Source organism: Thrips palmi, unplaced genomic scaffold (genome assembly GCF_012932325.1).
Source record: "Thrips palmi isolate BJ-2018 unplaced genomic scaffold, TpBJ-2018v1 HiC_scaffold_19, whole genome shotgun sequence".
Taxonomy (NCBI): Eukaryota; Metazoa; Arthropoda; class Insecta; order Thysanoptera; family Thripidae; genus Thrips; species Thrips palmi.
Genome location: NW_023144628.1, coordinates 9,445,391 through 9,472,666, shown reverse-complemented (window position 1 = coordinate 9,472,666; position 27,276 = coordinate 9,445,391). Strand labels below are relative to the sequence as shown.

At 54.5% G+C, this 27,276-nt stretch overlaps 1 protein-coding gene across 1 annotated transcript in view; it reads left to right on the top strand.

Annotated features, from left to right (window-relative positions):
• Positions 1-21,943: 21,943 nt before the first annotated feature.
• Positions 21,944-27,276, top strand: part of LOC117645744 (probable nuclear hormone receptor HR3) — a 110,498-nt gene continuing 105,165 nt past the window's right edge. The window contains exon 1 of the mRNA XM_034386124.1: positions 21,944-22,136. Within this exon, the coding sequence (XP_034242015.1) occupies positions 22,118-22,136 (19 nt within the window). The 5' untranslated portion in view covers positions 21,944-22,117. The remainder of the gene's footprint in view (positions 22,137-27,276) is intronic.

The window sequence follows — 27,276 nt, the reverse complement described above, 5'->3', positions numbered from 1 at the left end:
AACATGCAACATTTAAGACTTAAGGAGAGGGGGCCACGTTTTTCCCGCGCTTTCCACTCTGTCTTATGTTCCCGCGCTGCTGTTCACCCACATTGTCTTGGCCGTCATGCTCTGGTTTGCTGGTCACGTGGCATTTTGACAATCCCCTTGATATACTGCTCGCGAATGCCATTCACTGTAAGGCACTTTATGCTCCTCCGGCCCACCCCCCGCTCAACTTGGAAAACAGATGATGAGTGTCCGGGACTTCTCCACTCCCGACGGTCGTACGCACGTTAGGGCCCGCATTCTTTTCTCTACAGCTGTGCAGAACGACTAAAGCATGTAGCATTAGGTCTAAAAATCCCACAAGAACTATTTTACGTAGGGTTGCAAACGAGGTCTTTTCAGGTAGTTGAGATCTCGTTACGAAAAACAGGATTTGCAGAAATTCATTGCGATTTGAAAAGATGTAACGAGATCCAACATTTCTTGCAAAATGTAGAGACCTCGCTTGTCACGATATGAAAATATTGTCCGTAGGGCTGCATCCGAGATTTTGAGTCCTCGGTGTACCACTTCCAATTCCAGGAGATGAGGAAAACGTTTTTCCGCAGCGTGCGCAGTAGTGGGGGGCTGTAGTGGGGACATTCTTTGTGTGCATGTCCAGCCACGCCCCCTGTCCCCACCCCTCGCACTAGCGCGCGCTAGCACAGCCCCGTGTTTTACATAAGTCACTTGATCGAGCTTGTGATTGGGATTTAAAAATGCACCGGGCTGTCAGGCCCTGCTGCACCACGCGTGAAGTGGCCTGCACATTCACATTCGCGTTTGGGTGGACTAACTAGTAATTGACTTTAGCGGACCTTCCACCTCTAGGGCAGGTCGTCCTTGCGGCTGCGGGCCAGGCATTCTGCACTGTAAACAAAATGTAAAGAGGTTCTCCTACAATTTACGAATATATTTATAATCGTAGGAGGTACCGCTGGCTATTTTTCTTTCCAAAGGATAGATCGCTTATTTCGGACATATAGTTTCACCGTATGTGGCAACTTTCTGCCTGCCCACAGCGTAAATGCCACGGGTAAAAACTCATCCGAAAGCGAGCAGCATCTTTGGGGGCAAAACAGGCTCTCCGCTTATTAGCAAAACGGAATAATTTGATAGCGACTCAAAAATTAGAGTACACTGAGAGAGGGTGGGTTCAGGGTGTATCGCTACTGTACGTACTGGGCCATCTGCGCTCTGCCCCTCCTTCGGCAATCTCTCCCCCCCCCCCCTTCCTCTCTCTCTGTCTCTCCCATCCCTGCTCCGTTGCCAAAGCGAGACAGAGCACGCGGGCCGCACCATCCGCCGTTATCAAGGTCCTCATTGTATAATTCGGAAACGGTCTTGCATATTATAATGGGCTGATTTGCCGTGACCTGCTCCGCGACCGAATGAACAAAATAAGCGAAGCCTGAGACGTGGCGCCCCAAGAGAGACCGCCGCGAAGACATTTTGCCGCCGTGCCGAAAGGGCAACACTCCTTTTCACAGTGCATGACGCGGCATCAATGCACGCGTCTTCCCTTTCGTTATTTTCCCATTTGAAATCTTGTTTGCATATTGATGGGTGAATCGGAATTAAAATCGGACGCGGAAAAGGAGGCCCAAATGAGCCGAGGGGAGGCGAGGAGTCTGGAACGGCGAAGGGGCGCCACCTCACGCAGGTAAAACTGTGTTTTGACAATGCCATCACTCGTAAATTAAGGCCTGGTCCTTTTTTCCCGTTTACTAGGTTTCTACTCGTAGACCAGGCTCATCCTTCACAGACATGTGGGGATTTCGTCTCACAATGCTTCATTTCAAGTGTAACGCCAGGTGAAACGTCTTCGAACGCACCTTTATTTTAAACGTGAGTATGCAGGATCGCTGTGGTTTTACCACTGACCACCTCCTCCTGCAATGGCATTCTGCTGCCCTGGCAAGAATGAAGGGAATCTGCGACGTCCTTCACTCATGCATTCATTCATCCATTCATTAGCGCCGAAGCTGATCCCGAGTGAACCTTGGCCGGGCTCGGGCCGAGGAGGCCTACCAGAGTTGTGTCTAATTAGTTGAGGAGGCTGCATCCACTTGGGCTGGCCGCTGCTGCTCCCGGACTGTACATTATAGTTGTGAGATCCAGGGCCATCTGCTGACGGCGCGGCCGGGGCCGTGCCAGACATTCTGCGATGCCGCACGCAAATATTTGACGCCCCTAATGAAATGAATTTATGCAAAAGAGAGATGGAGACAGACGGACCGGAGGACGGACTGAAGGACGGACCAGAGCGGCCCGAGGGTGGTAACTGTCTGTAATGTTTGAATAACTTAGTACGCCGTGTACGAAGGGGTACGACAAACACCCCTGTGCCGCTACTATCACGCCTGTGGTGAAGGCGTGCGAGGGTCAGGCCACACAGTTGCGCAGTAAACGCGAGAAAACATCCAAGCAGACTCGACGTTCTGATGAGTGACTGTGCTGAGTGACTATGATGAGTGACTATAATGAGTGACTATAATGAGTGACTATGATGAGTGACTATGATGAGTGACTATGATGAGTGACTACGATGAGTGACCATGATGAGTGACTATGATGAGTGACTATAATGAGTGACTATGATGAGTGACTATGATGAGTGACTATGATGAGTGACTATGATGAGTGACTATGATGAGTGACTATGATGAGTGACTATGATGAGTGACTATGATGAGTGACTATGATGAGTGACTATGATGAGTGACCATGATGAGTGACTATGACGAGTGACTATGATGAGTGGCAATGATGAGTGACCATGATGAATGCACCGCTCTACGAGTGCAGCATGCACCGCGCTGCGCGACGACGCCCCTCTGGCCCCTCCGCGCGGCCCCTGCGGCCCCCCGGCCAAAGAGGGGGCACGGTGGGAGGAGCGACGGCGCGGAGCAGTCCAAATGGAACCAATAAAGGCTCAGTAAGCGGGCGAGCGGTGGGGGCAAGTGAATTGGTGGTGGTGATAGCGGGGGGGGGGGGGGGGGGGGGGGGGGGGGGAGGCCGGCCGGTGAGGCCGGGGGGGGGATATATTTGTGGTATTGGAGCCAATAAAGCGCATCGCGGGTCGGCGCGCGACACGGACGTCCGACGGACTCGACAGGACACGGTGACGAAGGCTGGCAGGCAGGCCGGCTGTCAAGGAGCGTGACCACACAAGGCACTCCTGGAGGCGACCGGCTACCGTACAAGCGCATTAGGCGCGCGGCAGGGACAGCCAGGAAGAGGAGGGGGGTGGGGGGGATTTGTCGGCTGCTTAGAATGGAATGTCTAGGTTGCAGAATAACTTCTCCTCGCAGATCACTCACGGGCGGGACCACGAGCTTTTATCATGTACACGCATAAAATGCCGTCCAGTGAAAGGCTGCCAAAATATTAAAGAGGGGATTTCCTCCATACAATGTTCGTCAAAATATCTACGAGAGACAATAAATTTTCAATGGTTAGATCAAAAGTCAGCTGCGCCACCGCAGAATTTTCAGCAAAATACGCAGAATTGTCACCAAAATACGGAGAGTACTCGCCATAAGACAAGAAGAGTGTCTGGTGCGTTTAATTTTCTAGAACTTTTAGTGAGGCTTATCTAAGACAAACTGACCATCCCTTCACCCCCCCCCCCCACACACACACACACACAGACACCCGCACTCACACACGCGGATCGCAGGAAGGGGGTGGATGCTGATGACGTCGCTGGGTGTGGAAACAGCTGCCGCCAACATGCATGAGGAAAGAATTCAAAGCAAAAATAATAAGTTAAACGAAAAACATTTTTTTTTTCAAATGTGAAGCGGCTCGCGCGGACAAGGGCGCGAAGACGGGTCCAACAAAACGGACAGGAATAATAAAATGAGCTTTTCAACATGGCGGCGGAGAGACGGCGTCTCGCTCTGCCCCTGCATAATCGGCGAAGCAATAAAACAATGAAAATTGGAGCACTGCAGAATAATCGAAACCACACGACTAGACGGCATTACCACTTAATCCATATTAATGCGCCCTCGCAGCAAATCGCGGGGCCGCCTGCCGCTTCAAGAGCGGCGACTGAGGGGCCTCGGCGGCCCGGGCCCAACGATTTAAGACTCGACTCATCAAAAAGATGTGCAGGGGAACAATTACTCGCCTGCAATCGGTCTGCTTCCCTTTGGCTGGATTATTATTCTTTTACAGCCGGAATGCACTGCATCGCATTACGTGTCGCTTTGATCCCGTACTAATGGGAGGCCACTAAAGGACTCGGCTTGGCCGGGCCGTACTCGACTCGGCGGGGTGAACCGGCACGGTCCGGCACAGTGACTGCGCGCACAGCGGCCGTCAGTCTACTGTCGCTCTCGCACCTGAACGAGATGTTCCGCCAATGAGAGAGGGGGGAGGTGACTCCACGGCCTCAGCAGGCGCGGCTTGCGACAAATTAAGGATGCGGCGAGGCACCTTGAGGCCGCGGGGGGCCTGCCTCGTCCTGGCGAGGATTAGCATTCGCCTGATTAGGTTAATGCTGTTTGGCCGTTGTTGAGGTTGCGTTGTGTTTGCTCACGGGGCCTGCGCCGCCCGCGCCGCGCGCCGCCCAGAGCACACTGAAGGAGAACGGGGTGTTGTGGCCGAGGAAGATTTCACAGCTGCTTTCAGGTCGTCCGACTTGTGCCATGCACTTTGGTAGGACTGCTTGTTGTTCTCAACAGGAGTGTCTCACTCTTGCACTGTTGATCCGGCAAGTCACACAACCACATCAATGAGCCAAACAACAAATCAAAACTCTTTTTGGTAGTTTCTCTTCGTATCACAAGTTAGTTTTCTTCTTCTCACAAAGGTCGTTTTTCTTCGTATCACGAAGGTAGTTTTTCTTCGTTTTACGCAGGTTTTTCTTTGTGTCTCAATGAAATTAAAGATTCGCATGGCAAAGGATTCTTGCGCAAAATTCACTGTAACGTAGGTTAAATTTCATTGTAAGTTGTAGGACATTAAGAGTGAAGAACTTTTTTGTCTTTATCACAGGAACAGGCAAGAAGAAAGAATTCCCGTGATGGCCCATGACGGCCCCACCTTGCAGGGGGACGAACAAAACTGCGTCGCCGAGTCCTGCTTTCAACCCGTTGAATGAGATTGCGGACGACTAAACACGTCAAAAATTCGGTTAGACGCGGACCTTCCATCAGTCACTCCTCTTTTCCAAAAGAAGACGCACGCCAGCTTGTGGGTAAGCAGCCTGGGCAAGCAAACAGAGTGGCCCAGGAAGCCGCCACACATCCGCAAGAAAGCTGCGACGAAGAACCGCCAAAACGAAGTGCGAGAGAGAAGGGAGCGTGTCGCCGCCGACAGCGTGCCCACAACTGATACAGTACACACAACCCCTTTGCATTATTCAAAGTCCATTTTCATTTTTTTCCCGAAAACATTTTGCCTCTTATTATTGCTGGACCCTCCCTATCTTACTCGCCACCCTGGACAGCGTCCACCTATCACCACCGCGGCAGCCCCCGTCACTTTTTTTTATGCCAATGTAAATGCGAGTGTGTCTCTTCTGCTATCTATAATGTGCCAGCGGGCTTCGGTCGTGGAGACAAACAAATCAATGCAGCATCCTTTTTTAAGCTTTTGTGAAGTAAAAAGAAGTCGTAGGGCTATGGGTCAGGAGACTATCCAGTGTTCAGTGGAGTTGTGTGAAATAAAGTACACGCTAAACCAACTAATTAAAAGTTTGTTTATTATCCAAAATCTAACAACCAGGAAATATCAAAAGAAAACAACCAAAGTTAAAAAATACTCGGAGACTTTTGAACCAGATTTCAACACTGCAATCAGAGTACAAAGGTCTGCTTCTCTGCTAAAATCTCATTAAAATCGTATAGAAAATTTCGGAATTGCATTAGGGACAAGACTAGAAATAAAGAAAATGTATAAAAAAACCTAACCCCCGGGTAATTATAAACACTCATGCAAAATTTGTCATATTGTCAGAATCATATCTGAAATCCTGATCAAAATTCGCGCACCTCTGAAACCTGAAATTCTGAAAATTTACTCTGATATTTATGGCCCGAGTTCTACAGAATGTCAGAATAATTTTTCAGCTTTCAGAGGTTCGTGAATTTTGATCAGGTTTTCAGACAGGTTTCTGACATCCTGACAAGATTTACACAAGTGAAGCTACTTCGTGCCTAAAACTTTTGAGTTAAAAGTTAAGCAATTTTCGTTTTTCGCCCCCCTTTTTTTTCAATTGCAGCCTATTTTTGGTGGCGGGCGACCTTGGCGCGCGTGTCGCAGAGCGTCGCGGTGCGGCGCGTTGCGGTCCTTTGTCCTTTTCTCTCATTTCCTGCTGCAGCGCCATTTCGGCGTTTCGGCAGCGCCGGACAACCGACGACATATCTAATGTATGACGTCCACTTTCGTAAACATCGATACGCCATTTCGGCTTGTGAAAAAAATAGAGAATGGCCAGCAGCGCCGCGCTGCCCGCGGGCTACACAACCAAAGCCATTTTTAATTTATTTCCTCCGGCCGTTTTTTTTTGCTGCTCCGTGCGTGCATGGCTCTCTCTGAAAGAAAAAAGATATAAATGTGTGCGCGTGTGTTAGTGGCCTCAGTACGTGTGTGTGCGCTGGATTTTCGATACGGTTGGGGTATTGATTTCCTGTTTAACCTGCCAAACGCGTTGGCGTGTATCGCACAGCTACGGCCCACGTGTCCGCCCGTTGTACTAAATTATCTGGAAGTATTATTTCATCTTGCGTATTATTTATTTTCCCATTTCTGCTTTGTTTGGTTCGGACGCGCGCACCGCCCGCCCCGCCCCGCCCCGCGGAAGATAAAGCTCTGGACGCCTGCAGTGCGAGCGAACGTCACGGCGACCGATTTTGAGTTCGATTGACATTCGGAATTCCTTTTGACAGGTGATACAGTCACCGCGCTCGTGCCACGTGCGGCCTGGCGTTCAGGGGGGGGAGAGGGGGGGGGGGGCAGTTTGACGTCACAAGGAAAACAGCGTATAGCGAGAAAGCCGCAGAGGCGGATTGACACTTTTGACACACGCGAATTGCAGCAGCCATTATGCACTTCATGACCCACTTTTTGTTCAACGCCAGAAAAGTCGAGGGTGGCTGGCTGCTAGGGGTGGGTTTGGTTGGAGAGGTGGGCGGTGGACGCTTGGTGGTGTGGTCCACCCCGAGCGGACACAATAACGTATTCAACGCACGGCAGGAAAAAAACCACACACACACAGCCGAAAGGGCGCGGGATGAAGTGAGACGTAAGGAATTGAGATGCATTATGGGTAAAGAATGCCGGCTTCTCAACCAGCGCGCAGACACGCACCACCCGGAGCAGCGTCCCCCGGAACGGACGCGCTGTGTGTCCCTGGACCGGAGAGACAGAGAGAGGGGTGGGTGGAGGCTGTGCGGTTTCATCCCGCTCTGCATCTCTAGGCCGTTCTACGACACACACACACACACACACACACACACACGCACGCACACGCAAACTTGCACACACTTAGGAGAAAACAGACGATTTGTCGTCCTGCTTAGCCCCAACCTTAGGCGTTTTGCTTGATCCAGCAGGAGAGGAGGGGCGGGAGGGGGGGGGGGTACCAGGGGGGCAACCGCGGCCGAGCTGATCCCGCAGAAAGTCCTGCCGCCGGGGCGTCTCGGAGGACGACGACGACATCCTGGAGGGAGGCGCCGAGGTCGCTGCTGTTTGCGGCCACCGCGGGCCACTGCCCCGCCTCGCCCCGCCTCGCCCCGCCCCGCCCGCGTGATATTTATTCGTGTTTGCGGCCCCGCGGCCTGCCCACCCATTTTTCTAGGGATAACGGATCCTAAGTGGGACTGAGACGAGGCGCTGCAGCGCCGTGCTTTATTGCTATGCCCGGGAAAGCGGAGCTACATCGTGCTGCACTACAACGAGGGCAGCGGGATGGGGGACGGAGCAGGTCGTCGTGCGGTCAGCGCCGGTCACTCACGACCCCTTGAGAGCGGCCGGGACAGGGGTCGCACCGTGTGTCGCACCGAGAGGGAGGAGGAGGAGACCACCGTTTCGGTGGCGGAGTGCGAGGGACAGAGCGCCAGCATAGAGGAAAGGGGATGAACCTCAATCAGGGATCAATCACTCGGAGTCAATCACTCAATGCATAAATCACCGGGTGTTGCATGAAATATTCATCCACTAATCAAAGGGTTGAAAGTTTGCATTTTGACTGACACGTATCAATGATGGTCTATGCGAAACACCTGGGGCGGGCGGGCGCTCCGTGCTGGCACTGCCGGTTTGCGGCTCGGGATGCGGGAGAGAGAGAGAGAGAGAGAGAGAGGAGAGAGAGAGAGAGAGAGAGAGAGAGAGAGAGAGAGAGAGATGCAGTGGGGCAGAGTGTGACTGCTGAATGACGCGACCCCCAAGTCCGAGTGCCGACAGCCGACATGTCTGCAGATGGCGCGGAAAACTTAAGTAAATGGGACTGTTCCTCACTGTTCTCAACTCATCATAATGACTAAAAAGTCAACAATTGTCTTTATGTGGCTGTTTTTCTGGGCCGTTGCGCCAACCGTTTTCGGGCCCCTGCCCTACACGCAAAAGCCAACGCCAACCCCTGTGGTGACGTTGCCATCATGAGGAAGTTCGCACGGCAGAAAACGGCTCCTGTTTGTCTCAGGTAGCTAGAAAGCAGGACATGAGCGATTTCCAGGGAGTCCCCGGAAAAAGCAGGACCCGGTTTTTTACCGCCCAACAAGATTATCACGCATGCAGGAGCCTATGTTCGGCTTTGTGTGCAACTGTCGCAGTTTTTCCGTCCTGTTTTTTGAAATACTAGGAAGCTGCGATAGGCGGCTCCGCACTGCGTTACCCGATACCACGTCAGCACAATGCTTTGACAACTTTGTAATGGACCCGTTCACCGTCTGTCACTCGCACAATTATTCATTATATCAAATTCGTTCTGTTATTCCCTTTATTTCAATTGTTTGCTCTATGCGCCCCTCTCCTGATATTTGCGCGCCTCTCTTTTCCTGTTTTTGCCACAGAGACCTTTCATTTGCCTCATGGGGAAACACGTTTTTTGGCCGCTCTATACAAATCGATTGGGCGCCTTTTTGCTCCTTCTTTTTTCCTTTTCGTTTTCCAGGCCGCTTCGTGTTTCTAGGGCCCCGGGCCGCGCGCGGCTCGTGACCGATTGCTAATTTGAAAGAATTTGTTTGCCGTTATAATTGAGTATCCTTTTGTGTCGGCCGGCGGGGCCAAAAAAGAGGGCAAAAAGAGAAGAAACCAAAGCAAACTATTGTGCGCGGCGAGCCGTGCGCTCCTTTTGCTCGCGATCGCATATTGCACAAGCAAAGCAGTCTCGTCCAAAAATGACGCAAATCGAACCGTTCGAAATCTATTTTCCGCCAGTCATAAGGCTGCAAAGATGACACGCGTCTTGTAACACACTTAAAAATTTTTATCGTGCACCACTTTTTTACATTTCTGCAATATATGAGTTTGCAATGCCCACGGTTCGTTGCACCCTGAGTGCGCATTTAAATAACCACAGCTACAGTTATCTTAAGTTTTGAGATAGAACATTATTTTATTTTAGTTCTTTACAGTATTTTTAACCCAGGCAACAGGAAGTTTTTACTGAAATATGAGCCTGCTGTCCCCCCCCCCACACCAAGTATAAACTTTTTACGGAAAAAAAAATGATTTTTTTTAAAAACCCGTTGTCATTGTGCAACGACGTCAACGAGGGTATCGAGTCTTTTGGATAAGCCATCACGGCCGATGCAGCACTCTGGACTCTCAAATCTAATGCACGTCCCGCGTCCCCTGTCACTCGTCCCGTGTCCGCGACGTGTCCGTGGCGTGTCCGCGGCCAATCAGAGGCGAGGTGACGTCACCAAGGCGCCTGTCTGGTCTGCAGCGAGTCTTGCGAGCGACGACGACTGCAGCGGAACGGCCGACATCAATAACGGAGCCCTATTCGATCCCGCTTTCTCACACAACGACCAAAGACAAAAAATCAGAGAGCAAAAATAAAAACACGCAGAAACTTTGCTTTTTGACTTCTATAATATCTCGGGTACACGCTAAATGTCTTACAGTGAAGATTCTTCACATTATGGGATAAATTCTGTGTAGTGTAGTAGTGAAGCTGACAGTATAGCTTACTTCTGAAAATTCACTGTACATTTCACTTTACAGAAATTTACTAGGAAATAAAATTCACAAAGCCAGGAAAGAAACATCGAAACAAAAATTTCTCGAGGCTCTATCGCTCTTAGCTTTTTATAAAGGGGCGTGACTTACTCGAAGACCAACTAATCAGACGATCCAAATGAAACGTTTAAGTGCGACGACAATTTCAACGAAAATCTTGGAACTTTTGTGTCGAAATTTTGAAGGGGCGATGCGTTTGGGACTGAATGACGAAATGAACGGACCACCCCCTGAGCAGAGACTTTCCCCCGCCCTGCTAACAGTCCCCTACCTACACTTATAGACACACACACTTACACACTCATCTCTAAACGCACACACGCGCACGCGCCACACACACACACACACACACACACACACACACACCGGGCGTAAAACGGCGAGCAGAGGGATTGTCTCTAATGACAAGATCCACATAATGAGCGCGGAGGGGGGGGGGCGTTAATAATTGTCAATCGCTATTAGCATACGGCAGGAACGCGGCGGCGGGGCCTTGATTGCGGCCGACAAGATGCATCCTGCTGGACGTCCTGGAGGTCTCGGAGACCGCCCCGCCGCCGGCACAGCAAGGTGCGCCTTTTAGGCAGGCAACAACAACAACAACAACAACAACAACAACAACAACAGGGCACGCGGCGGGGGCGAAGTGACGAATCTGGACGGAATAATGGAGTGGCGAGGCGCGCGCTGCTTTACGATCTACTTGAAGGGCTTCCGGGGCGATGCAAAATAAAAACAACAACAAGGACTCATTACCTTGGCCAATGAGGGGCGACAAAGTAAAGAGTCGTCTAATGCGATGCGCGAAGCTCGCGAAGCTGGAGAAGCCGATGCCTCACCGTAAGATTTGAGTGGCTCGTTACGGCGGCAGTAAACTTGTTCTGCCCGCGTCGCTCTGTCTCTCTCGCACCCCCACGGACGGGGCTGACGGCCCTAGGAGTGCGAGGGAGACAGAGTGACGCGTAAACCGCGCACCGTTCGGCATCTCGGCACGCAGCCCATGGCTTGATGAGGAAGTGGGCCTCGCGGACCCTCGAGTCGCAACGGAGTCCGAGGTCTCTCTCTCTCTCTCTCTCTCTCTCTCTCTCTCTCTCTCTCTCTCTCTCTCTCTCTCTCTCTCTCTCTCTCTCCTCTCTCTCTCTCTCCTCTCTCTCTCTCTCTCTCTCTCTCCTCTCTCTCTCTCTCTCTCTCTCTCTCTCTCTCCTCTCTCGCACTTATGGTGAGGCCACGTAAAGCAATAACGTGGATACGAACGCAGCTAGTGTGTGTCAGCCCGCGCAGCCAAAGTCACGGCACAGCGGTGACTTTGATACCTTACGCACAAAAGGCCTCCAGGAAAGCCATTGAACGCTGAACGCGCGGGGTACCGCCGTCTTTTGAGTGGCACTGCACTGCAATGCACGGCACGGCGCGGCCTTGTTTTATTCACGACGTGGAAAGCACTGCCTCTCCGAGAATCCGAGGCCGCCGGCCACTTGAAGAACGGCGCCGTCCGGACCGATTTGAGGAGTCCGCCTCTCATTGGCCGTGCTTTACGGCGGACATCCCGGACGGGTAACCATGGCAACGCACAGTGGGCCAGAAGGGCGATGGATGCGGCCAAAGTTCCGGACGCGTTTTGAGCCCGAGAGTCGCTAAATGAGACTCGAACCGATCGTGTGACCCCACCAATGGATTGCTCTCCAAACGAGGAATCCATTGGTGGGGTCACACGATCGGTTCGAGTCCTGTTTAGTGACACTGGAGCTCAAAACGCGTCAAGAGTTTTGGCCGCCTGCGCCAGTCTTCTGACTCACTGTGCAACGGCTGGTACTTCCCCGTGGTAACCGTGGCAACGACTGGTACTCCCCACAGTAACCATGGCGACTGCGCGAACGCGTGGCGGAAACTCCGGCGGTGCAGTGCGGTCGGTCGGTCCGCGACCACCAGAGCAGTCTCATTCCGGAGCGCACTTTCGTCACTCTGTCTCTCTCGCGCCCATGTGACCACCCGTAAGGGTGCGAGAGAGACAGAGCGACAGCCTGCTGCAAGGGAACGAGTTGCTACCGCGTGAGTGATGAATTGGAAATGATCTGCGCGCTGCGCAGCTCGGCCCAACCTGGCCCGCACAATTATAACCAATTTATTGCCTGGAATCAAATTATGATGTACGCCGGAATGTGGAGCAGAAACGAGAGCTGAGTTATGCTCTTGCGGGCCGAACTGCGCTTCGTCGCTCTGTCTCTCTCGCACCCGAACGGTACGACCCACGAGTGCGATAGAGACAGAGCGTCATTACCGGAAGGCGGCGGCCCGGCGGGCGGCAGGCTCCTCTGGTCCAGTTGCAACTCCACACACAGTCTTTGCTTCCACTGCTTCGGGTCCCTGAGTTATCACGGCCTAGCCGGATACGAGTGCAGGCGTACTGATCGATTCCAAATCGATTCATCGATTCTTAATCCGAGCGGCAGCGGTAGCGGAGGCGAGCGCGATCAACTTACGGGCCGATCATAAAGTGAGACTTGGCATGTTTATGGGCAATCGCGATCCAGGCGGCCTAGGGGAATACCCTCGTTAATCTAACCGCAGCGCCCTACACTCGTGATTAGGAGCCAACATTGTTACATTGGAAATGCGAAGGAAGGAACGCAGGTATAACTTAGCCGGGCAAAATTGTATGTTGTTATTTTGTTTTTTATTGCCCCTTTTCGACTAGAAGGCATATGTTGTATTTGTCATGTCCTTTGGACCACAGAGTTGTGCGTGAGTCCATACTGCTCTGGACCGCAACCGCAAGAATTCAACAAAAATAGTCATGGAGTAACCACGCATTTGGACCTTCCTTTTCTACCGCTCTAGCAGTATCCCTACACCCTTAGCCTTTCACTCATTAGCAGGCGTATTTCTGTAAGCACTTGGAACTCTGTAATACATAGTATTTTTTTTGTCAGTACTACTTAGCAATCGCTAATTACTGTATTGGTATTACCGTTTTCCAAGTTAAGTACAAAGAATTTAAGAACGGGATTCTAAGTATCATGGCTGCTCACAGAAATGCGTCTGCTAATGAGAAATAGTCAGTAAAAGGCTGAGAGTGTGCGACACCCTTACGGCAATTCATCTCTACCACCATGACCTCGACGAAAATGACCATTTACTCCGTGCATTGATCGTCGAAGGTGCCATTCTCCTCGCCTTAGTGTGTGTGTGTGGGGGGGGGAAGAGGGGAGGCGAGAGAGAGAGAGAGAGAGAGAGGAGAGAGAAAGAGAGGAGGAGGAGAGAGAGGGGGGGGGGGGGGCCCCCCCCACGGTCCTCCCTTGATTGGGCCCCGTCGGGAGGGGGGGGGGGGCAGGGAAGTGCCCTTGCCGCGCTTTGCCGCCACGAACGCAGCGCCATCTCCCGGCGAGCCGCCGAACCCGTCGTGGTCGCACTCTGGGGCGTGGAGTATTGCCGCCCGGCGGAGCAGCGCGGGGTATCGCCGGCCCGGCAGCGTGGGGCATCGCCGTCGGCAGAGTGGCCTTAACTAGGCGGGCACGCGGGCTGAGCCGGGTCCACCTGGAGGTATAGGAGAAGACCGGAGAAGACGACAAAGTTCTCCAGATGAGCAAGGTGAAGCGGGTTGCCTCTATTCCATTTTAAAAAGTCTGTGCCCGAAAATTGAAAAAGAAATTTCTTTTGGATTCCTTATTTATTTATTTATTTATGTATTTAGTTTCTGGCGGCCATAGTACCACGCTCAGGGTTACTGGTGCCACCTGAAGCCAATAGTTAGGCAGGTGGCTGGTGTGCTCTTAAAACATTACACTGTAAAAAATTCCGTACTTTTGTACGGAAATGGTACAGAAAAATACAGTACGGAGGTACGGAGAAAAGTACGGAACGTTCCGTACTTGCTCCATATAAACCCATGTAAATGGGTACGGAAAAAAGTACGGAACGTTCCGTAGTTGGCAATTACGGACGGTCCAGGCAAATTATTGACCAGACATGTTCCGTACTTTTTCCGTACTTTTTTCTCACAGTGTACAAACTAGCAGCTTGATGCAACAAAGTATTTTGAGCATACATAAGCATACAAAGAAAATACTTTGAAATTTTACGAATAATTTTTTTTGTATAACAATGTAAATTAGTTTGTATTATGTATGCTCAAAACACTTCGTGAGGTTTTCAGCGTGCAGAAGGCCTGCGGCCCCAGTCCGAGTTGCGTGGAGAGCTAGGCAACCCTTCCACTCCAGGTCTTCCAGGTTCCGGGGGGTTCTCCAGGTCCTCCAGTTGGCCGAAGTGGCCGTGACGCCCCCTAGCGGCGAGCGGCGGCACTGCCGTGGTGCCGTTTCCTTGCGCTGCTTGGCTCGGTCGCCGCTGGGTGGCGCCACGATGCGGTGCCGAGCCGGCCCAAACCACAACAACGGCTCTGGAGGTTACTGACTTCGGAACCTGACGAGCGCTCTGAGGTGTCTTTTTCCAGTAATCTTTGGAAACTTCCTTTTTTCTTTACGACTCTAATAAAGAAGACAAGAAAAAGTAGGAGAGGATTTTTTCCCGTTTTGAAACCATGTTTTCGCCAAAAGGCGCAATCGACTGCACTCTTCGGACAGAAACTTTATGACACCTCATAGTTCCTATCACGCGGGTATTCCGTTTAAATTTTGAAAAACTCCAGAATACTGCTATCACTTGACGAAAGTGGTCCTGTGCGCGACTCAGCTAAGTGCAAGAGACAGGGTCAGCTTACTGGGAACTGACTTTAAACGGGCAATGACCGCCACCGCGGTACGGGGCGCGGCAAGTCAGTGCAACAGGCAGTACCGGGCAGAAGCCAGCCAAAAACTAATCAAAATCCAGGTAGATGCCAACCGAAAGCCAGTCGGAAGCCGCGAAAGCCCGGGCAAAATCTAGGCAGAAGTCAGCCAAGAGCCAGTCCAGTCAGAAGCCAGGGAAAGGACAGGCTGGAGCCAGGCAAAATCCTGGATAAAGCCAGGCAATGTTCCGCATTGCAACGGTCCAAAGCTCGAGCTGACTAACTTGAGACAACCACCACACCCCCACACAGCCAGCCGCAGCGAGCTCTCGCCGCCGGCGGTCCTGACCGCGGATCCTTGCATGAGATAAACCGAAGAAAACAAACCGTTCACTGCCCTTTTACGGTAGGGTCAGTTGGGGTAATTATGGGACACGGGGTAAAAATGGGACAGCTGATTCTTTAGTCAAAATTTGACATTTTTGAACGCATGACATACCAAATGTGATGTTTTTGTCGAGAAAATAACATTTGCTACGGCACAAGTTCTAAAATCTCGATTCCTTTTCCAAGAATCAGCTGTCCCATTTTTACCCCGTGTCCCATAATTACCCCAACTGGCCCTACCCGAGTCTTTTAGGACCATCTCGTCAGTTTTCCGACTTACTGCCATGGGAATCCCACCTGTGAGTTATGCTATCCGTCGGTAAACGTCAAGTTGTTTACGCCAGGTGATGCAAATATTGTCCAATGAACATTCGACGTTCGCAATAGACAGGGGAAAAATCTGTTACTCTGCACACTGAGCGGCAGTAACATTTAGACCAGCCGTCGGATGTGCTTCAAATTGCAATCGTGTCGGCTCACGTCAAGTTGCGCCTTCTTGCGCCCAGTTGCGCGGATGACTGGAGCAGCGCGGCCTGGACGGGCCCACGTCATCAGGAGGGGGGGGGGGGGGCCTTGCCTCAGAGTACGTTGGCCCCCGGAAAGGTTTCGGACATCCACTCCGGGGCCCGGCCCGGCCCGGCTCGGTCCGCCCGGATCGCCTCGCCCGGAATGTTCAAACAGAAATTTAATGGCCGGCCGGGCCGGCTAGAGCCTTTGAATGGGTGTAGCTCGTAGACAGTGCCGATACCCCTCGCAAAGCACCCCCCCCCCCAAAAAAAAAAAAAAAGAGAGAGAATTAGCCCGTGATTCGACGTCTTCTTGGTGCCGCGGCTCGCGGCCTGACGCGTCGCGCTCGGCGTGTTCTGACCTGTAGCGCGCGGCGTTCGCATCCGTCGACATGCTTGGTTGGTCACGTGTCCGCAGAAAACGGTCTACGAAAGGTTGCTCATACCCACACCGTTTGGCTGTCGTGTCATTCACTCATCATTTCTTACTGAGAAGACAGTCATAACAAGGTAAAAACGGTTCCTAGTTTTCCAAGGGAACCCCCAGGAAACCGCCTATGTCTTGACCATGGGTGACATTCCGTCATATTGGGAACAAATTTATCTGTATTAGCATACATTTGTGTCGTAGCGTACTGAGAATCAGCTCAGCATTGTGACTGCACGGCAGTTCTCAGTGGGAAATTGGGAGTGCACAGTTTGACGCGAGGAAGTGCACGACTGCGATCCTGCCGACATTCCTCGCGCACACATGGACAGGGCGCCATTCCACGGCATGTCCTTGGCATGGGCGCGGCTGGGCTTGCGGCTCTGGCGTTGAACGCGCCAAAGCTCGCGCCATAGGCCAGCCAAGGCACGTGGCCCCGTCCTGAGAAAATACTCCTTGCCACCGAACACCCCTATAGGCACCATTCCAAGGACCATCCAGGACCCAGGGCTACCCGCACAGGACATATTGGGACCCTCAAGAACTACAGGACCATCCAGAACCACAATGATTTCATGTTCGCATCAAAATATGAAGAAAGTACGGTGCATTTCCGAAGATAAGTGACAATGTCAGCTGCTGCACCGCCAGAAAGTAGGGAATTTTCACCATGATATGGATAATCTTGACTTTACGACATTTAGAGCGTAGACTACAAGCACCATCCAGGGCCGTGCGGCACCATCCCCAAACCATCCGCCACCACCCAAGACCATCGCGCTTCGCCGCGAAACATGACGGCGCGGCAGTGCGGACCGCGCCAGGACCGCGCCAGGACCTAGCTGGGATCAAGGACCTCGCCCTGACCGACTGCGGTGGGCTCCAGTCGGCTCCACTCCAGCCGCTCCGTTAGGGCTCCGCTAGGGCCGAGCTCAGTCTGCTGGCTCTGCCAAGGCTCTGCCAAGGCTCTGACAAGGCTCTGCTAGGACCGCCGCGAAGAGGCAAGACTGCGAAAAGCAGAATCTGGAGGGGCCAGAAGATCGGCGCAGGCGGCCAAAATTCGAAACGCGTTTTAAGCTCCCGCATCAACAAAATAAAGGACTTGAACCGAACGTGTTGCCGCACCAATGGATTGCTCTCCGAACGAGGAATCCGTTGGTGGGGTCACAACGTTCGGTTCAAGTCCTAAGTAGGGACTGTGGAGCTCAAAACGCGTCCAGAGTTTTGGCAGCCTGCACCGGTCTTCTGGTCCACTGTGCAGGCGGGCGCTGTAAACCAAAGCATGTTCTTCGCCAAGCGTTAAAAAATGCGCTAAAAGAGTGTAATAAATGCATACACGAGTCCAGATAGAAATCAAATCCACTTGTAACAGAGAGTCGTAAGAATGAAACACCTGATAAGTTCAATGCTCTGAATGAAAAATTGTGTACTCGTGATAATCTAATACTGTAACAGTAAGGATCATTCTCCTGCCCGAGACCAGGAAAAGACAACAGAGCGCGCGCTACGCCACGCCGGACAAAGATTGCCAACTATTTCCCCTCTGGCAGCTATTCGAAACAAACTCTCGCGAGGAAAAAAATTAATAGCCTTTTGACTGATTGAGGATTCGAACCCGCGACTTCCGCGCGGCACGGCCGAGGCCTAACGGTACAGCCAGCGCTACAAGCTAGCTACTGCGCCGCTACGCTGTTCCTCTCAAACTGCGCGATCTCGCGAAACTGAGCAACGACTTGCTTCTGGTTAGCCGCCGCCCTGTCACTCTCCCTCCCTTACGGGACACGCCATGAGTGCGACAGAGACAGAGCAGACCGACAATCTGACTGCCGCCGGGCGCCGCCGGGCTGGGCATCAAGGGGCGGACTGCACAGCAGACTGATTCCGAGAGTCGTTTTCTTCGCACTGTCTCTCTCGCACCTTACGGGACGCCCCATGAGTGCGAGAGAGACAGAGTGGCCTGAAGTTACCGCGTCGTCCCGTTGCCGCCGACGAAGTGACGGAGCGCCTGGAGTGTAGGCAGTCCGGATGCAGCCCTGTCGGGCGGGCCAGGCGTCCGTGCCCGGTACTGGACCTAAACAGACATTGACAGGTGCTAAACGACGAAATCCCCACGATGCGCCACCAGTGCACGATGGGCTAGAAAACCGGCGCTGGCGGTCAAAACTCTTGAGGCAGACAGACAGACAGACAGACAGACAGACAGACAGACAGACAGACAGACAGACAGACAGACAGACAGACAGACAGATAGACGCGGCGGACGCCCCCTGGAAAGGAGACCCTTGCGGCGGTCCGCGGTGGACAGACAGACAGACAGGCAGACGGACAGACAGACAGGCAGACAGGCAGACGGACAGACAGACAGACAGACAGGCAGACAGGCAGACAGACAGGCAGACAGGCAGACGGACAGACAGACAGACAGACAGGCAGACGGACAGACAGACAGACAGACAGGCAGACAGGCAGACGGACAGACAGACAGACGCGGCGGACGCCCCCTGGAACGGAGACTTTTGCGGCGGTCCGCGGTGGACAGACAGACAGACAGACAGGCAGACGGACAGACAGACAGACAGACAGACAGACAGACAGACAGACAGACAGATAGACGCGGCGGGCGCCCCCTGGAACGGAGACCCTCGCGGCGGTCCGCGGCGGAGGCAGGCGGCCGGGAAGGCGGCGCGTCCGCCTGGAAGTCACTGGGCCAAAGTGAGTGTATTCACCTCTAGGTGGTGGTAGGGGCACTGGCCGTGGTGGGGGTAACCCTTCCCCGCTGCAGCTCGCCCCCTCCTCCTCTCTCTCTCTCCTCCGCGTCCTCCTCCTCCTCCTCTTCTTCTCTGATTCATCGCGGTCCCCTCCACCTGTTCCCTCGATATAAACAAACCGTTGTTTTTTTCCCGGCAGGTGAACGACCGCCGCGTTATGTCGCGTCGCTGCGCGTTGGCCGGGGAGGTTGCCCAGCTTGCCCAGCTTGCCCAGGTTGCCCTAGCCCGGCTCGGCCCGGCTCGGCTGTGCCCCTCGCACTGCAAGGCGGGGCCCGGCGGGGCCTGCAGGCTGCCTGCCTGCCCGTTCGGCTTGCCGTTCGGCGCACCGCGCACCTCGACGCACCGCGACGCGGTGGCTGCCTTTACGGCCTTTACAGTAACTCCGCGCCGCCGCCGGAGAGTCGCGCCGTCTCTCTCCCACTCACGGCGCGGCCCGTCGCGGTGCGAGAGAGAGGCACCACTGTGCGCGGCGTGGTCCTGCACTGCAAGCCGCGGCAAGTTCGTCTTGATGGACCGGCACGCTGCCGGCGCCGCACAGTGGGCCAGAAGACGGGTGCAGGCGGCTAAAAGCGCGGACGGGTTTGCAGCTCCAGAGTCGCTAAATGGAACTCGCATCGAGCGTAGGACCCCACCAAGGGATTCCTCGTTCGGAGAGCACTCCATTGGTGGGGTCACACGTTCGGTTCGAGGTCCATTTAGCGAAGCTGGAAATCAAAACACCTCCGGGACTTTGGCCGCCTCCACCGTTCTTCAGGCCCACCATGCGCTGCAACCCGCCGCACCCCGCCCCGCCCCGCCGCACCCCGCCCCGCCCCGCCGCACCCCGCCCCGCCCAGGCCGAACACAACTGCCCATTTTTCCGGTGTAGTCACCTTATACTGACTAATGAGCGAGCCCTGCCGGGCATGCCGGACGTGGAGAAGATACCCCTGCTGCAGTACGACCGAGGGCCTGACTGCTTAATGGATTTCGAAAAGACCGACCACGACGACGACGACGGCGGCGTCGACGGCGTGCTGCCCTGCCCGGTCCGTTAAAGAAGGTAATGCCGGAGTACAAATGTGCCTCTTAGACTGGCCTGCCGCCCAGAAGACTGATATTCCGAGAGTCGTTTTCGTCGCTCTGCCTCTCTCGCACTCACGGGGCGTCCCGTAGAGGATGCGAGAGGGCCAGAGCGACGGAAGCGACTCTCGGAATATCAGTCCACGGTCGCCGTGCCACGGTCAGGACGGTCAGGGTCGGGCGGGCGGGAGGCACGCTGACGTGGCCGGCCGGCCCGCTGCCCTTGCCCTTGCCACCCCCTTCCGCGCGCTATTCGCACCACGCCGCCCACCACGGCCCGCCCTTCGCGCAGTGGGCCAGAGGAATGGTGGACGCCGTCAAAACCCCGGACGCGTTTTCAGCTCCAGAGTCGCTAAATGCGACTCGAACCGAAGGTGTGACCCTACCATTGGATTGCTCTCCGAACGAGGAATCTATTGGTGGGGTCACACGCTCCATTCGAGTCCTGTTTAGCGACTCTTTAGCTCAAAACGCGTCTAGAAGTTTGGCCGCTATCGGTCTTCTGGCCCACTGTGCAGTGGCTGCCACCCCCGACTCGGCCAATTCGCACTCTGGTTGCGTCATAGCGTCAAAAGGGGGAGCCCCCCGCAGAGCCCCTGCCGCCGCCCCAGCACCCTGATTCCGAGAGTCGTTTTCGTCGCTCAGTCTCTCTTCGCATTAATAGGGGGACACCCCATGAGTGCGAGAGAGACGGAGCGACGAAAACGCCTCTCGAATTTAGGCCCCAGGTGGTCCTTCCCGCCTCCCCCGCTTCATAACACATATTACGTCACGCATCAGGCGGCGTTCCCCGGCACCTGTGGCGCGCGCGTACACTGCAGTCGGCAGGCTGCCCGGCTGAAGAGCCAGCACACCAGTTAAAACTACAAATTCCAGAGAAATCACAAATCGTCCTTCAGTGCCCAAATAATGTGCAAAACGTGAATTGGCATCCATCAGAGAAGCCGAAGATTGAGCCCTTGTGAAGGTGTTGTGTACGATGGTTGTGGGGACGGTGATAGAGTTAGGTTGCCACACATGTTGCCTATTTACAGGCATCTTCTGTCACTAGAATGTGAAATGTGTCAAAATTTTGTACACTATAAAAGTGGGAAGTTTTTCGCCCATCGAGGGAAACGCTCCGGGAGGGATGGCGATGTCTCCTTCTCATTTTGTCCGTCTCGGCAAGCGGCCGGCGGCGGGGTCCGGAAGGTCAGAGGCCGTCCCTGGCGAACGTTTGAGAGTTTTGAGGAAACAGCGTGCCGGGTCCTAAGCGTAGCCCGGCCCTACCTGGGCCATGCCACGGCCCGGCCATGCGCTGGGCCCCGCTGGCCGGCGGCGGGCCCGCTCGCTCCGGTGCCCGCCCCGCCTCCCCGCGCTCCGTGGGGCTCCGCGGCGGGGCGCGGCGGGGCGGGGCGGGGCGGGGCGGGGTGGGCGGGGTGAGGCGGGGCCCGTGGGGCCGGCGGCTCCATGGAGGAGCCCGCTCAGTCTCTGTCCGGCCAGCGTAACCCTGACATTGGCCCCGCGCTGTGTTCGTGCTTGTGGTGTACCCTCGCCGGGACACGTTGTGAACGCCCGGAGTGCGGAGTGCGGAGTGCAGTGAACGGTTGTGCGAGTGACCAGTGGATTACCAGTGTGGCAGCAAGCGGTTGTGACGCCGGCGGATGAGTGTTGTGCCCCGATTGTGACCAGTGTGACGCCCCCATGCTGCGGCCGCGCCCCCGCCCCCGCCCCCGCCCCCGCCGGCAGGGTCCGTGTGTTTTCGTGTCCGCGCGCCGCAAGTGACGCCGTGACGCACCAATGTCCCGCTGCTGCCGCCCCCAGTTGCACCGTCGCCTCCAGCCCGCCGCCCCCGCCTCCGCCCCCGGACCGCCGCCCCCCTTACGCAGCTGACAGGACCACGCCACGCGTGCGAGTGTGTGTGTGCGTGCGTGAGTGCACCGCGCGTGTGTGAGTGAGAGAAGAAGCAGCAGCGGGCGGTGGGACTTGTCCTGGTGGTCCTCCCAGGGGAATGCAGCCATAGTACCAGCCGGCCTCGAGCATGCCCAGCACTATCAGAGGTAGGTGAGTCTACAGTGGGCCAGAGGGCCGGCGGAGGCGGCCAAACGGTCAAAGCTCAAGACGCGTTTTGAGGTCCGGCGTCGCTGAACAGGACTCGAACCGAGCATGTGACCCCACCAATGGATTCCTCGGAGAGCAGCCCATTGGTGGGGTCGCACGTTCGGTTCGAGTCCCATTGAACGACTCTGGAGCTCAAAAGGCGGGCGGGATTTTGACCGCCTCCACTGCAGTCGCGGGTTCAAGCCCCGGCCGCGGCGAGTGTTTTTCCTCCCCAGCATTCGCCGCCAAGGTACCCAGCCGATGACACGCAGCTCGCGCGGCGTCAGCGAGTAGTGTGAATGCCCAGGCCGTAGCGGGCCGTGCTGATGTCAGCGCGCCGGCCGCACCGCTGTCAGCACTTGTCAGCTGTGTCAGCGCCGTCAGCACGCCGCCCCGGGCCGGTGTCAGCACAAAAGCACGCTCGTACATTGGGCAACAGCGCCGGGCTGTTCAGCAACTGCTTTGTCGTTCAAATGTCGCAAACTGAAGAGAGTGAACAAGAGCTCTGTTACCTGGGGGGAAACGAGCCGCTGCCTCGTCGGTGACATCGTCGACAGTCCAGAAAGAAGGTCATTTAGCTGTGGCTGGACTCGAAATACTTTCTTTACCAATTAATTTGTCCGCATGGGAAAGGGGGGCGGGAGAGGGGGCAAGCGTCTTTGTGGATTGCTGTCCAGCCGACGGGGCCATACGGCACGGCGGCACGGCCTCGGGGACAGTCGACGGGGACACCCGATACCCACTGGCCGGCAAGCTTTGGGCCTCGATGGCCACGAGGAGGATGACACGGGCAGGAGTCCATCTCTGCCCCCTCCCCGACCCCCCCCCCCCCCGGACCCCCTAAATGCAAAGGCTACAGAGAGAGAGAGAGGAGAGAAGAGAGAGAGAGAGAGAGAGAGAGAGAGAGAGAGAGAGAGAGAGAGAGAGAGAGAGAGAGAGGCGAACGAAATAAAATAAGGGAAAAGAAAATAACCGACCGATCCGAGGATGCTGCCGCTCCTGCGCTGCTGGACCCCGAAAGAGTTGTGTAAGCCTCCCCCCCTCCCCCCCTCCCCCCTCCCCCCTCCCCCCCCCTCCCTCTCCTTCACACAGGTGCGCCGGGCCGTGCGCAGGGCTGCCACATCAAAATGTTGACCCAGCCCTCCGCAGCCCGGCCGCGTGTGTGCGTGCGAGGGGAAGCGAATTCAGCCTCCATTGCCCACGCCGTCGAATTTAAGATGGGACAGAATATCAACCGCACAAAATTTCGAAATTGAATTCACTGACCACAGTCCTGCAGACTGCATCCGATAGACTCGCGTTCGTCGCTCCGTTTCTCTCGCACTCATGAGACGTTCCCCGGGAGGGAAAGAACATCGTCTCGTCACGCCGCGCGCGGCCGAATGTTTAAATCTCACCGGGAGGGAAGCACCGTCATCGCGGCGCGGCCCGACCACGCGCGCGGCGTTTAAAACAACGGTAAAACCGGCGTCGTTGCTTCGCGATGCGGCGAACACTCGTCTCTCTCTCTCTCTCTCTCTCTCTCTCTCTCTCTCTCTCTCTCTCTCTCTCTCTCTCTCTCTCTCTCTCTCTCTCTCTCTCTCGGCAGGTTGTAAACAACTTGGCTGTGACATGGTCCATCCCCGTCGTTCGATCGCCCCTGTCGGGGACTCGTCGGTCTCTGGACGAGCAAGAAGGTTTACGATGACCAGCGTCGACACACTCTATGTTGTACAGTGAAGTTTCTCCAAATTATGGTGAAAATGTTCCATATTATGGTGGTGCAGCTGACTTCGTAACATACCATTGAGAACTCACTGTACCATATTTTGACAAATTTCGTTGGTATTATGTAGAAAACCTCCACCATATTATATTGGGGCAGCCTTTCACCGTAAGACACTGTGTGCACTTTTTTGGGAAATTCCGGCTGCACTACACGATCTGTCCTTGCTAAAATTTGCGTGACGTATTTTAAGCTGCTAGAACCTTGGTTATAACAACCATAATGATACCGTGAATGAAACTCCAGAGATGACAATTCTCCGCTGAAAGGACAAAAAAAGTTGTTCTGAATGTATTCGTTTACGATTGCTAATTTCTTTTTTCCATTTTTTCTTTTCATTGTCGCCATAATTATTTTTTGCGATAGGCGTGCGGCTGCGCCGTTCACGTTGGAGGAGCGAAAGGCGGGAAGCGTGAGTCCCTGAGGGGGAAGGGGGAAGGGGAGGGGGAGGGGGGAGGGGAGGGGGACTACGGCAACGATTTTGGAAGTCCCGTTAGTGCGGCGTGCAATAGTGAATGAACCCCGCATCTCGCTGGTGGTGCGGCCGACCGCCTCGACCCGTCATCGTGGATGTAATTCCTCCTCCAGAGAGAGAGAGAGAGAGAGAGAGAGAGAGAGAGAGAGAGAGAGAGAGAGAGAGAGAGAGAGAGAGAGAGAGACCCACCACCGAGGACTGCCTCACTCGCAAACCCTTCTCAAGCTTTCCACCCTCGTCAATTCCTTGATTGTTTTGTGGTATTTACGCAAAAAAAATGTGTACTTTGAACGTTTCTTTTTGTACGAAGTCGATGAAAAATTTATCTGTACTTTTGCAGTTACTTTTGCAACAAAAATGCTACGTACTTTTGCGTTGTTTGAAATATGTTTCGCCAGAAAGGCTGAGTCGAATGAGGAGTCTTGTTGCCTTGTGTGGCGTCTACTCGACTGTCACAAGCCTCTCTACCATTCTCGTTGGTGTATTTTCTTTTTAACTGCCTCCCGATATTTTCCTGCCTCTCCACACTGCACCGATCTTCGGAAAATTCTTAAACCTACAATGTGTCTATATATTCTGGCAGATTATGATGAAAGTAAAACCTTTGCAAAGAGCTGAAGCCTTTGAAAATTCCCGACGGGGCTTCCTGACGCACTTTCCGGGATTTGCCAATTCATTTTTAACCAGTGTACCGACGTCGTTAGGTCCTCCCTGCCCTTCCGTCTTGTTCCATCGAGAGGAAGTGCTCCAGAAGTCTGGTTCCGGACATCTTGCTTCTTACTCTGTCTCTCTCACTCCCTTACGGAACGCCCCATGAGTGCGAGAGAGACAGGGCGTTCCCATGGGCCGCTAATAACTCTTTCCGGAAATCAATCAGAGACGCGGCTTGAGAAGTGGGCCGACCTGACACGGCAGTGTGGACAAGGCACCACACTGTGGACATGGTTCTGGCCTGGCCGCTACCACTGCACAGGTTCACGCGAACAAACAAAAAAATTGGCATCACACTTCATGCAGCAACGTTATTCTTAAACGCATATCGGTTAAAACGATTGAAATGCCTCTACACTGGTAAAACACAGGCATAAGAATTACGCCCTTAAGGGTATTAACATTCCTTCAGGCTTGTTAGAGGACTTTCTGGAAAAACTTTAAATCTCCTCCAATGTCATTAAACGATTCAAGCCGTTTGATAAGCGTGAATAGTTTACGCCCTTTCAGGACGTACTTAAGGTATTTAATTCACCAGTGATAGTAACAAAATTCTGATCATTGTGTTGTATCATAAAAAATCATTACATGACGATTTTCCTTCCTTTTTAATCACATTGTAACTGAAACTGTTGTGGTTATTGACTTCCATAGCATAATCCCTGCATAACAAAGGCCTACCGTTGGCCCGTAAAAACTCCTCGTTCTTTCGATATTTTTGGAATTCTGCACATCCACGTCACTTACTTTGAATAATTGCAAATTTATTTCTGAATGAGCCGATGGTTCCTGTTTCGGTGTGACACCGCCGTGCACATTAGCGGGGATTCGAGGGCGAAAACGCGGAGCCCAGCCCTTGTTGGGTGATGTAACTATTATCAGCTTTTAATGTGTCAATGTATATGCAAAATGGTTGTTAACTTCTCTGGTATCAAACGCCTTAATTTTAACCTTGTATTAAAAATTGAACAACCCCTTTTAGCTACCAGCACACGCTATTTTGTTATATTGGGCAACATTGTTATTTGTTACATAATTTATTTTACCACTGTTGTTAAACCCTGTTTAAGACCCAATAAAAATGTTAAAAAAAAGCAGGACGCCACCCCGTGGTCCGGCCGGCCGCTTCGTTATGCAACTTTTGTCAACAGGGGGCTCGGCTCTACCCCCGGCCCTGGCCCTGCCCGTGGGGCCCCCGGATCGTCGCTCTGTCTCTCTCGCACCTGTACGGGACGTCCCATGAGTGCGAGAGAGACAGAGACTCAGTCGGAATCAGTCTACCGGCGAGCGCGCTGGCTTGCTCCTCGGGCGGCCCAGCCGCGCCGGGCCGCGCGGCCGGCAGCGTGTTTCTGCCAAAGTGGAGGGGGGCGCCGCCATGCCATGCCGCCATGCCTGGCCGTGCCGCCGCGGGGCCCGCAGGGGGCAGAGGGGGCGTCTCCCGTTAGCGAAGAGCCGCTACTCCGTCGGGAGGCAACGACCGACCCAGAGACGCCGCGCCACGCCGCGCCACAGCGCCGCGCACGGGCCCCTGGAGGAGGGCAACCCGACCGACGTGCAGGCAGGCAGGCAGGCAGGCAGGCAGGCAGGCAGGCAGGCAGGCAGGCAGGCAGGCAGGCAGGCAGGCAGGCAGGCAGGCAGGCAGGCAGGCAGGCAGGCAGGCAGGCAGGCAGGCAGGCAGGCAGGCGGGCAGGCAGGCAGGCAGGCAGGCAGGCAGGCAGGCAGGCGGGCAGGCAGGCAGGCAGGCAGGCAGGCAGGCAGGGGCGGGCAGGCAGGCAGGCAGGCAGGCAGGCGGCAAGGCAGGCAGGCAGGCAGGCAGGCAGGCAGGCGGCAGGCGGCAGGCAGGCAGGCAGGCAGGCAGGCAGGCAGGCAGGCAGGCAGGGGAGGCAGGCAGGCAGGCGGGCAGGCAGGCAGGCAGGCGGCCAGACGGAGCAGCCAGCCTACCGGTCCCTACCGCTACTATAACCACTGCGTTGCGGTGGTACTCGAGGTGCATCCCCCGGCACGGCCGCGCTTCAAACTCCAGACGCTCCTCCAGCGAAGCCGACAGCTCCTGCTGCTTCTCCTAGCCATATCCCACCCACGGCAAGCTCAGATTCCATCCGACCCTACCGCGCCCCTGCAGCACTAGCAGTACAGTTTTGACCGCCAA